Here is a 12,132-nt window from a genome sequence, read left to right on the forward strand (position 1 = left end):
GCAGGTAAGCCTGAGCCGTGTGATATGTGTGTGTGTTAGTTGCTCAGTCGTGTGTGATTCTTTGCGACGTAGCCCTCCAGGCTCCTCTGTCCATGGAATTCTCCAGGCAAGAATACTGGAGTGGGTAGCCGTTCCCTTCTCCAGGGTGTCTTCCCAACCCAGGGACAGAACCCAGGACTACCACATTGCAGGCAGATACTTTACCATCTGAACCACCAGGGAGCCCACGAGAGCTTAAGTTGAATTTCTAAGGGGTATTAAAGGAAGGCTTTAGAGTTGTATTAGAGAAATTGAAACTCACAAATACTAATGCAAAAGAATATAGAGATGTACCTCAGACACTAAATTAGGCAATTAGGCATTATTTAATTCATGAACCACTAGATTAAGAACTTCGTGGGCAAAAGATGAACACATTCAAAGGAACAAATTTGTTTCCTGCCCTTCAACAAATGTTTTCATTTAAATTTTGTTCAGACCAGAATTGAACAAAACTTTAGGCATTCGAATGGGGGAGAAAATAGAATATTGTCACTGCCAAAGAGATGTGTCTTTTCCCCTGAACTTGTGCAGAAATATCTTAGAAGCTCAAATAGCAGTTGTTGCTATTTTTGTTGTTCCCCTTTCCCATCAGAGGTAACAAGCCTTTTGATTCTATTCTCTTTTGGTTTTCCTGTATAGATTATCGCCTCTTAGGGATTTTTTTGGGAAGTTCTTTGACTATATCTTGATTCACTCTTCTACCAAGCCTGCTTCTGGGCCACAACTTTCTTTATTAAATTGATCTACATACATTAAGAGAATAAAAATTTTAACACAGACTTAGCAAATAATTTTAAAATGCATTTGATGATCACATTTTTTAAGAATTCCTAAACTGTAATTTGCTTTGGATGACACCTGTAACTTTTTGGGTGGCCCAGGTAATTTATATATGCCTTCATTTTGGCAAGTGGGGAAGGAAAGGTTTTAAAAGGCTATTGTAAGTGGCCTTTTTGACATTGTGATAATCAGTATTAGCCCATCCTTGTGTGTACTGTGCAGGGGCAGGACTAGGGTGAGGCAAGCAAAGAGTTTAGTGTACAGAATTTCAAGAGGCACTCACTCTCTGTCCTACAAGTAAGCTTAATTTTGTGCTCTAGCCATCTGGTTTGCCTCACACTCATTCCAGTCCTGATGCTGTGTCAGATTCATAGACTCTTGGATGAAATATCAGTAACTAATAATATGAATGTTTATTGTATGTCAGATACTGCAATAAGTACATGCATTTTGTACTCTTAATAACACTGTGATGTGAATACCTCAGTCAGTATTGCCAGTAAATTTCTCATTGAGTTTAAAAAGAGATTAAATGGTATCACCCATTCAAACTTAAACCTGTTTTAAATCTGAGCACTTACCTACTACTCTGTGTTATCCATCCATATGTAGAAAATGTTAGTTACTTGTCCATTTATGATTTCTGTATTTAGACACTGCTGCTGCTAAGTCGCTTCAGTTGTGTCCGACCCTGTGCGACCCCATAGACGGCAGCCTACCAGGCTCCCCCATCCCTGGGATTCTCCAGGCAAGAACATGAGAGTGGGTTGCCATTTCTCTCTCCAGTGCATGAAAGTGAAAAGTGAAAGTGAAGTCGCTTAGTCGTGTCTGACTCTTAGCCACCCCATGGACTGCAGCCCACCAGGCTCCTCCATCCATGGGATTTTCCAGGGAAGAGTACTGGAGTGGGGTGCCATTGCCTTCTCCGATTTAGACACTACTCCCCCCAAATATTCTTACACTGACATGATGCAGTTAACTTTTACAGTACCTGAGTCAGAGGTCTTGGTATCAACCACAGACTTGTGCTGCTGTATACCCTAAGGCGACCTTGAATCAGAGCCACGTTCCCATTGGCGTTAGTCTCTAAACATTCTGCCTGGAGTCTGGGGGTCTTGGCTCTCAGCTGAGTGATCCGTGGAGGACACAGAGCAGGGCAGGTGATCCTAGAAGTAGATCACTTTGGCAGACAGAAGACATGGCAGGCATGTCCCACACAATAGGTTATAGTAGCTCTATAGAATATATACTTACAATATGTCACTGTTTGGTTTCTTAATGTGAATTTCTGGGGACTTTTATTTCTAAATTGTGAGATTTGGAGATTGGACTTGAAAGTATAGAGGAATATGTGCTAATGGCTGTTTTTGCTTTAAAATTTTATAGTCTTAATGTTTAGGTTTCTTAAATGCATGAGTATGTGACAACAGTACAGGTAAATTTACTGGTGAGAGATTGAGATCTGGAACTGTCTGAATTATGGAAAAAACTCTGGGTCTGGATAATTTTTGCCAGTGCTTACCTTTACTATTTGGACCACTTACCTTTGTTCATAATGCTTGTGTAGTGATTGTGCCTAGAGCAGTGGTTCTCAAATTGTGAAGAGAGAGGGCTCCTGTGAGAGAACAGGCTGGTAAACTGTAGTTATTACCCACTACATTTATGGGATGAATGAACAGTTTATTGAATCCAAGCAAGTATGGTTCTAGAGTCACTGTGCTTGTTACTCACCACTCTAATGGCAGTGCTAACAATGTTAATTAAGTACAGTAGCTGGGTGCTTGAGAGAAAGCAAAGTGGTGTTAGTTATTTGAAACCCTGAGTCAATCGTTCAAGAAGATCTCCTTTATCAGAATTTGTAAATACTTTCTATGATCTCGTGAGTTGTGTTTTTTTTTTTTTTAATTTCCCATGAGATTCCTTTGGAACCCTTAGTAGACACCAGGAATAAAGTTTTACTGTCCTTGAATTTTAAAGTACCATGGCCTTTTTTAAGATGATACAGTTTTTACCTCCTTTGTACTTTCTGATAAGGAAACAAGGCCAGTGATTAAGTGAAACTTCTGTCAAGTCAGGAGGACCAAAAACCCTTGTCTCAGGTGCTGAGTTAAACTTAATTTTACCTGTGTCTTGGAGACTGTCCTTAGCAGTTTTTTTTTTTTTCCTTTCTTCTGACTCTAGCCATTGTTCTTTCCATACCAGTGATATGCAACCTGTCCTGTTCACAAGAATCATCTGGGCTGGCTGCTGAGAATGCAGCTTCCTTAACCCTTTCTTGGAGATCATGAATAATCTTGAGAACTTGTGTTTTTAATAAGCCCTGAAGTGATTGTGATGGCTTAGGTTGTCCAGCATTTGGAAACTGCAGCACTCTTCACTCTTTCACATAAAGTTTTGCTTTCTCCTGAAAGCTGGGTAACTTTTTGGATCTTGCTTATGTGTAAAGCAAGGTTAACCAATGTTGGAATGCTTCCACTTAGAGAATTTTGTGAACTATTAAATTATACACCAGTTGTATCCTTAATAAAATTAAGACATTAGAATGAATAATCTCTGTTTTAGTTTCCTTTGTTTTCCTTTGGCTTTCATGTAAATTTCTTTTGGAATTCTGATTTTATTTGCAGTGGTCTGATGCTTATATTCTCAGTTTACTACAGTAGGAAGAGCTTGGGATAGCCAAAAGAGATTAAAAACTGGTAAATGTAACTGGGTCCAGACTTCATTAATAGAATTATTTAGATTTCTGTGTTTGTTTTTGTTTTGCTAGGCTTAGTATTTGAAAAGTGTTAGCAAGACTGATTCAACTTATAAATTGCCCATCTCTTGTCTGATTAATTTATGCATTCAGCAAACGTTTATTAAGGTCTACTGTGTACCTGCTAATGCTGACTGGTAATGTCACTATTGGGAAAAAGAAATACACTTATAAATTATAACATGAACTCATGGATTCTATTTACTGCTGGAATTAATAAACTTCTTTTAGCTAAATATTATGGACAGTTTGGAGAGCCAACGAAAATAAATAAAACTTTCCTCCTTTAGGGAGGGAAGTGAAAGGAATTATAAGAATTTGGGATCATGTAAGGGGGCTAGTATTAGATTTGACTATAGAGAAAAGCAAGACAACCTGCTTACAAATATTTTTCAAGTCTAGAATTTCCTTTACTTAGGAAGCTTCTATTTTTCCCAAGAACTGTATGCATCAATTCCAAGAACTTCCATTTGTTCACACATTTATTTGAGAGTAAATAACCTTGGCCCTGCCCCAAAGGGAGAAAGTGAGGCTGTTTCAGGAAATGCTAATTCTGAGCCTTGTGATACACCCAGGTGTGGTTCTTTAAATGAACAGACTCCTTTGCTTGGTTGCGTAGTGTGTGGCAGAAACTCTTAAGACTAAATTTGGCATTAAAGTGGCATAGAGTTGCACGTTGTTTATTGAACTGTTTCAAATGAAGAAGCATGTAGAAGGATTGACAACAAAATTTTAACTTGAAGTTAAAATTGGCAGAACAGTTTAATATTTAAAAAGCCTTATTGGAATTGTTGATTTTTATTCACATATAAACGCTAATGAAACTGTTTGGCCCAGCTTGTGATTGTCTCTTCTGAAAAGTTCAGATATAAATTGGGTCTTTGGAACAGTTTTCCCATGGGAACAATGTTTTAAAAGCGTGGTTAACTGTGGAGTAACCAGCCACCTGTGTAGCCCATAATGTTGCTATAATACTGTCTTTTTGATGACAAATAGTAGCTGATAGTAAAGTTAGTTTTGGAGGCAAGAAAAACTATGTATATATTTATATATGTATAAGTAAATTAGAGAAAGAGACAGTTATAGAGAGAGACAGTTAATTTAAATAATATCTTAAGAGAAAATTTCCAACATGGTACAGTACCACTTATTAGACAAAATGTTTTTTTTGAAAAAATCAGTGCCAGTATTTGAAAAGGTAAAAATTAAGTGTTTGAGTGAGTTTAGTGGGGAAGATAGGTAGATATCAGCAGGAATTCAGAAAGTGACTCTAGCCACCTTACTAATCCGTTCAACTGTGTCTGCCTTTGTATATGCAGGTATAGGCATGTGTTCAAAAGAGTGAAAGACAAAAATGATCCCATTGAGCATACTCCAGTGTCTTACCTCCTTTAATTTCTTCCTCCTTTTGACTGAGATCCTTTAAAACTTATACTCCTCTCTTGCCAGCTCACCAGTTCAACCTCTGCTGGTAGTGCCCTCTGTGTACAAGTGACACTGCTCTTTGAGTGTTATACTTGATCTCATCAAGAAATAAAATAAAAAAAATTTTTTAGGTTATTGTCCATATTCAGAAGCATCTAAAACTTTTGACGTCCTTCTCTTGGAAACACCTGATGCTGGTCCTCTAATCTAGTTTTCCCATAAAAGCATAGCATCCTGTGTGGTTTTCACAATTGTTCATTTTGTCTTTCCTTCCATAGTACAAGGTCTCTGAGGTCTTGTCTTGTTCACTATTCTGTATTAGTACTAGACCCAATATTGTATGGCTAGTCAAATTTTTTTCTTTTTTTAAAAGAAATATTTATTAAATAAATGAAAAATTTTTTTTTCCTGTCATTCTGTAAAATAGTTCCTCAAGTTCTGTTGTTGACCCTGTACTGTCTTCACTTTCTTTTTTCGTAGATAGCTATGCCTTTCATTTACTCTCAATACTGTACCTCCGGTATCCATCATTTTCACTTTGATTAGTATCACAGCATTTCAGCCCTTCTTTTTTGTTCCAAGTTTATTATGAAAAGGTATTCACAGTTAAATTTAAGTGGAAAGGCAGATTATCAAATGGTTTATTAAGTAGTCAGATAGTAACAGTAGATATTTACTTGCTCTTGTTTATTACTCAGGTTCTATTGATCTGGATGCGTTAGGTTTCTTAAGTTTTTTCCTGCCTTCAGCTTCGTTCCTCCTTTCTGTCCTTAATGCTATGACCAAAGAAGTCTATTTAAGTACCAGTTGACTCATCAGATAATGGTTTTCTCTTGTCTTATAGAATAAAATTTAGGAATTGGCCTTTTCTTCCTTTTATTTATTATTTATTTCATTATTTGATTCTGTGAATTCAGGAAGCAGATGTAAGCTCAGAAAGAGGAAAAAATTTCCATGTTTAGAACTACCATAAATAAGACTAAACTTTCAGTTGATGTCAGTTGGTGTTGAGTTCCCCTTCACTGGTAGGAATATGGAGGAATAGTAAGCAGTTCTCAGATGGGACGGTTCATTGGAGTGTGTTTGAAGCTATGAGCAGTAGCCTTTGTAGCTTTCAAACTGCTTAGGTCTTCCACAGTCTGCATCAGGTAATTTTTTAACGATTTAGAACCACATCTTTTTCATCCCCCACTGCGCATGCATGTAATAGGTGGTTAACATATATTTATTCAGTAAATGAATAACATCTGGGTACTTTCTTGGGTAGATGAGGTTCTTGGTTTTCACTTGATACTCTGTTTCTTGATTTGGGAGTGTCAGATCTGAATTCATAGACCTCTGCATGTGCGATCTTAGGCAAGTTATTTACCATCTGAGTCTGCTTTTTCATCTGTAAAATTAGAATGACAGTTACTATAAGGTAAGTTATTGGGAGGACGAAATGCATGTGAAAAATGTTTTATAATCTGAAAATGCTTTATAAAAGGTACAAATTAATTCAAAATTGATAGCTTTTTTTGTTGAACTTACATATTATGTATCATTTAATATATAAATATGTTAACTATTACTCTTTCACTTTATAATTAGGCTCAGTTTTCACCCTAGCAAAGGAATTAAATATAGTTGCTTTCTTTTCAAAAGCAACACATTTCCTCAACTCCTCAAGGCAAAATTTCTCTCTTATATTGTTGAATTCTCAATATTTTATTTCCAAACTTCCAGTACCCATGGATTTTTCTTCCTAGTTTCTGTGTTAACTTTGAATAAAGATTCAAAAAAATGCCACTGGCAAAATTAAATAATATTAAATAAATTATTTAATTAAGAAATTAGATCAATTTTTCCCCCCAAATAGATCACATTTGGTGGAATTTTCCCAATTTAAAAATTTGCTTTAAATCTTTGATGGTTGCCATGTTTTTGTTATTTTTTAGGTGACAAAATCAGTGAAGGATTAGCAAAAAATTGTAATGAAAATGTTAAACACTTGAAGTTTTTATTCTTAATTCTAATATAGTAAATATCTGTTCTTTCTTGCCCTTTAACCAGGTCAGTATATGTTTTGTGCTTTATTCTTTTATCACAAAGAAGAGAAGAAAGACTGCAGTGAATGAAGATTCCTCTGCATTTTAGCACTGCTTTTTCTACTGTAGTTGGCTTTTGAATGAGGATGACAATGGAAGAGATGAAGAATGAAGCTGAGACCACTTCTATGGTTTCTATGCCCCTCTATGCAGTCATGTATCCTGTGTTTAATGAGGTAAGTGGATAAACATTTCTTCATATGACCTGTGGAATTTCTTTATGTCTGCTTCATTTATTCATTTGTTTGTTTGTTCCCTCATATAACAAGTACTTATATAAATGGACTCCATCTATGTATTAAGCATTGTTCCAGGGCTCAACATAAAACAGTGAGGGAAAAGCCCTGAGCTTTTGCTCTTCCTCTGGAGGTTTCACTATAGTAGAAGAGAGAGACATTGGACAAAAGAATACAAGTAATTTTATAAATGAAGAATTGTGATGAGTGCTATGAAGTGTAAAAACAAAATGTGTTAAGTAAAGTAGCAGGTGAGACCTATTTTAGGGGCCAGGACAGGCCTCACGGGAATAAGAGACATATATGCTAACATCTGAAAGTGGTAAATAAGGCTTAGTGTCTTGAAGAGTTGGGGATTAGCACCTTTTAGGTAGCCAGAAGAGCAAGCCCGAAAATATCCTAATGAGTTACAGTGAAAGTGAAAAGGTGAAAGTGAAAGTCGCTCAGTCGTGTCCGACTCTTTGCGACCCCATGAACTGCATATGCACAGTCCTTGGAATTCTCCAGGCCAGAATACTGGAGGGGTAGCCTTTCCCTTCTCCAGGGGATCTTCCCAACCCAGGGATTGAACCCAGGACTCCAGTATTGCAAGCAGATTCTTTACCAGCTGAGCCACAGGGAAGCCCAAGAATACTGGAGTGGGTAGCCTATCCCTTCTCCAGCAGATCTTCCTGACCCAGGAATGGAACAGGGATCTCCTGCATCACAGACGGATTCTTTACCAACTGAGCTATGAGGGAAGCCCCGAGTTAAAGTTAGAGTGAGTAGTGACAAAACATAATTTTACTAATAAAGGGAAGATACCATTGCTTTGTATCTAGAGAAGATATAATTGCTTTTTTATTTGAGGAATTTTCTAGGACTTAATAATACTGATACATTTTAGGTTTGTTTTTTTTTAAGTTGATATTTAATAGGCTAAGCTATGTAGAGTTTTTAGAACTGGAAGATCTGTAAGAGATAATTTCTCCCCTCCTTTTAATGGTGAAGTGAGGTCCTGATTTTTGAGATTATTTTGCTTTAAAGTGTCTTTCTTTACATAAAAAATTCTGGAGGTAAGTGCTCCAGGACTAATAGTATTATGAGTCAGTATCATCAAAAACTGAGGTTTCTGTCTTCTGTTTCATATCCTAGTGCTTGCCTTCCCTTGTCAAGGCCACTTCAGCATGTAGGATGGCTGCTGCTGTTTTGTCCTAAGTTGTCTGAAAGGGGTAAAAAAATGAAGTAGGGGGTGGGGATTTATTTCCAGCTGATAAAGCTTCCTTAAAGTAACCTTTCTGAAAGTTGTACTTGAGACTTCCATTTACATCTCATTGGCAAGAATATAGACTTATGACCACAGTTAGGAAATTTAGAAGTTTACTGGAGAGGAAGCAAAGAGGAGGCATCTTTTGGAAAACCTGTCCCGATTATCCTGCTACCATGATAGCATTGGAGGCAGTCTTCTAGGACTGGCTATACCCATCTCTGGCAGCTGTAGCCAACACTCCAGTCATTAATTTTGCTATTTTGTTCTAACACTTTAAAAGCCAGGCATTGCAAGACTATAGTTATTGTTGGAAGCAGTGCTTCAGTGCTGTTCAGTAAATATTTACTAAATACCAGTCATTTGTTTGTCGAGTCCGCTGCAAGGGTCTGTAGATACGGGGAAGAAAAAGTCAGCATGCTTCTAAAGAGTTGCAGGGAATACAGATGTTTAAGCAAATCAATTATTAACTGTTCAGTTATCCTTGTACCAGGTATGAGGTAAAGAGAGTCACTGAAGATGATGATTAACCTGTCTTGACATTTAGTATTTAAACTTCTCAGGTTCTTGAAGAGCCATCATGACAGTTCCATCCAGAGATGGTCCCTCTTTTCGTGTTTATGTAGCTAACTCTGTAGGCTATTGGATCAAGTTGTCTGGGGGCATTTTCTATATTTATCTGGTATTTTGAGTCTTTATGGAAGGTCAATTTGCATTGCTGAACTTCAGTTTAACCCTCTAGTTAATGAAAGAGGAACGAGAAAAGCTTTTTTTCTAAGAGTTTGAGTGATCTTTTCCTCCATATGGTGAAATGATTTTATGTGATGCTTGACTTTGGAAGACAGTTGTATAGCATGTAGGATTTGGGTGAAGTCTTAGGATTAATACTGGTATACCTTTTCTACTTTATTCATGTGTAAGAAGAATTAACTTGAAAGGAAAAGAATTGGCTATGAATGGACCAGTAAATCTCTTCAGAAATCTGAAACTTGAACAACATGTGGGATATAATGGGCCCAAGATTGGAACACGTTGCCAGATGATTCATAGTTGTTGTTAGAAGTTGTTGTTAGAAATTTGAAAACAAAGTGGCTGGTTGTGTCAGACTGAGAGATACTACATCAAGTTCAGTTCAGTTCAGTCGCTCAGTTGTGTCTACTCTTCGCAAACCCATGATTTGCAGCACACCAGGCCTCGCTGTCCATCAACAACTCTCAGAGTTCACTCAGACTCAGGTCCATCGAGTCAGTGATGCCATCCAGCCATCTCATCCTTTGTCGTCCCCTTCTCTTCCTGCACCCAATCCCTCCCAGCATCAGAGTCTTTTCCAATGAGTCAACTTTTTGCATGAGGTGGCCAAAGTACTGGAGCTTCAGCTTTAGCATCATTACTTCCAAAGAAATCCCAGGGCTGATCTCCTTCAGAATGGACTGGTTGGATCTCCTTGTAGTCCAAGGGACTCGCAAGAGTCTTCTCCAACACCACAGTTCAAAAGCATCAATTCTTTGGCTCTCAGCCTTCTTCACAGTCCAACTCTCACATCCATACATGACCACAGGAAAAACCATAGCCTTGACTAGACAGACCTTTGTTGGCAAAGTAATGTCTCTGATTTTGAATATGCTATCTAGTTTGGTCGTAACTTTCCTTCCAAGGAGTAAGCATCTTTTAATTTCATGGCTGCAGTCACCATCTGCAGTGATTTTGGAGCCCAAAAAAAGAAAGTCTGACCCTGTTTCCACTGTTTCCCCATCTATTTCCCATGAAGTGATGGGACCAGATGCCATGATCTTCGTTTTCTGAATGTTGAGCTTTAAGTCAACTTTTTCACTCTCCACTTTCACTTTCATCAAGAGGCTTTTGAGTTCCTCTTCACTTTCTGCCATAAGGGTGGTGTCATCTGCATATCTGAGGTTATTGATATTTCTCCCAGCAATCTTGATTCCAGCTTGTGTTTCTTCCAGTCCAGCGTTCCTCATGATGTACTCTGCATATAAGTTAAATAAGCAGGGTGACAATACAGCCTTGACGTACTCCTTTTCCTATTTGGAACCAGTCTGTTGTTCCATGTCCAGTTCTAACTGTTGCTTCCTGACCTGCATACAGATTTCTCAAGAGGCAGGTCAGGTGGTCTTGTGTTCCCATCTCTTTCAGGATTTCCCACAGTTTATTGTGATCCACACAGTCAAAGGCTTTGGCATAGTCAGTAAAGCAGAAATAGATATTTTTCTGGAACTCTCTTGCTTTTTCCATGATCCAGCGGATATTGGCAATTTGATCTCTGGTTCCTCTGCCTTTGCTAAAACCAGCTTGAACATCAGGAAGTTCATGGTTCACGTATTGCTTAAGCCTGGCTTGGAGAATTTTGAGCATTACTTTACTAGCATGTGAGATGAGTGCAATTGTGTGGTAGTTTGAGCATTCTTTGGCATTGCCTTTCTTTGGGGTCGGAATGAAAACTGACCTTTTCCAGTCCTGTGGCCACTGCTGAGTTTTCCAAATTTGCTGGCATATTGAGTGCAGTACTTTCACAGCATCATCTTTCAGGATTTGAAATAGCTCAACTGGAATTCCATCATCTCCACTAGCTTTGTTCCTAGTGATGCTTCCTAAGGCCCACTTGACTTCACATTCCAGGATGTCTGGCTCTAGGTGAGTGATCACACCATCGTGATTATCTGGGTCATGAAGATCTTTTTGTACAGTTCTTCTGTGTCTTCTTGCCACCTCCTCTTAATATCTTCTGCTTCTGTTAGGTCCATACCATTTCTGTCCTTTATCGAGCCCATCTTTGCATGAAATGTCCCCTTGGTATCTCTGATTTTCTTGAAGAGATCTCTAGTCTTTCCCATTCTGTTGTTTTCCTCTATTTCTTTGCATTGATCACTGAGGAAGGCTTTCTTATCTCTTCTTGCTATTCTTTGGAACTCTGCATTCAGATGCTTATATCTTTCCTTTTCTCCTTTGCTTTTTGCTTCTCTTCTTTTCACAGCGATTTGTAAGGCCTCCGCAGACAGCCATTTTGCTTTTTTGCATTTCTTTTCCATGGGGACGGTCTTGATCCCTGTCTCCTGTACAGTGTCACGAACCTCATTCCATAGTTCATCAGGCAGTCTATCAGATCTAGGCCCTTAAATCTATTTCTCACTTCCACTGTATAATCATAAGGGATTTGATGTAGGTCATACCTGACTGGTCTAGTGGTTTTCCCTACTTTCTTCAATTTAAGTCTGAATTTGGCAATAAGGAGTTCATGGTCTGAGCCACAGTCAGCTCCTGGTCTTGTTTTTGCTGACTGTATAGAGCTTCTCCATCTTTGACTGCAAAGAATATAATAAGTCTGATTTCGGTGTTGACCATCCGGTGATGTCTATGTGTAGAGTCTTGTGTTGTTGGAAGAGGGTGTTTGCTATGACCAGTGCATTTTCTTGGCAAAACTCTGTTAGTCTTTGCCCTGCTTCATTCCATATTCCAAGGCCAAATTTACCTGTTACTCCAGGTGTTTCTTGACTTCCTACTTTTGCATTCCAGTCCCCTATAATGAAAAGGACATGTTTTTTG

At 38.2% G+C, this 12,132-nt stretch overlaps 1 protein-coding gene across 5 annotated transcripts in view; it reads left to right on the forward strand.

The window, feature by feature from the left end:
* The window catches only part of PDCD10 (programmed cell death 10), a 46,710-nt gene that overhangs the window by 8,504 nt on the left and 26,074 nt on the right, over positions 1-12,132 (forward strand). For all 5 annotated transcript variants that reach the window (XM_055569158.1, XM_055569159.1, XM_055569162.1 and 2 more), the window contains one exon: positions 7,055-7,265. In XM_055569158.1, the coding sequence (XP_055425133.1) occupies positions 7,170-7,265 (96 nt within the window). In that variant the 5' untranslated portion in view covers positions 7,055-7,169. The remainder of the gene's footprint in view (positions 1-7,054; positions 7,266-12,132) is intronic.

This window comes from Bubalus kerabau, chromosome 2, assembly GCF_029407905.1.
Source record: "Bubalus kerabau isolate K-KA32 ecotype Philippines breed swamp buffalo chromosome 2, PCC_UOA_SB_1v2, whole genome shotgun sequence".
Taxonomy (NCBI): domain Eukaryota; kingdom Metazoa; phylum Chordata; class Mammalia; order Artiodactyla; family Bovidae; genus Bubalus; species Bubalus kerabau.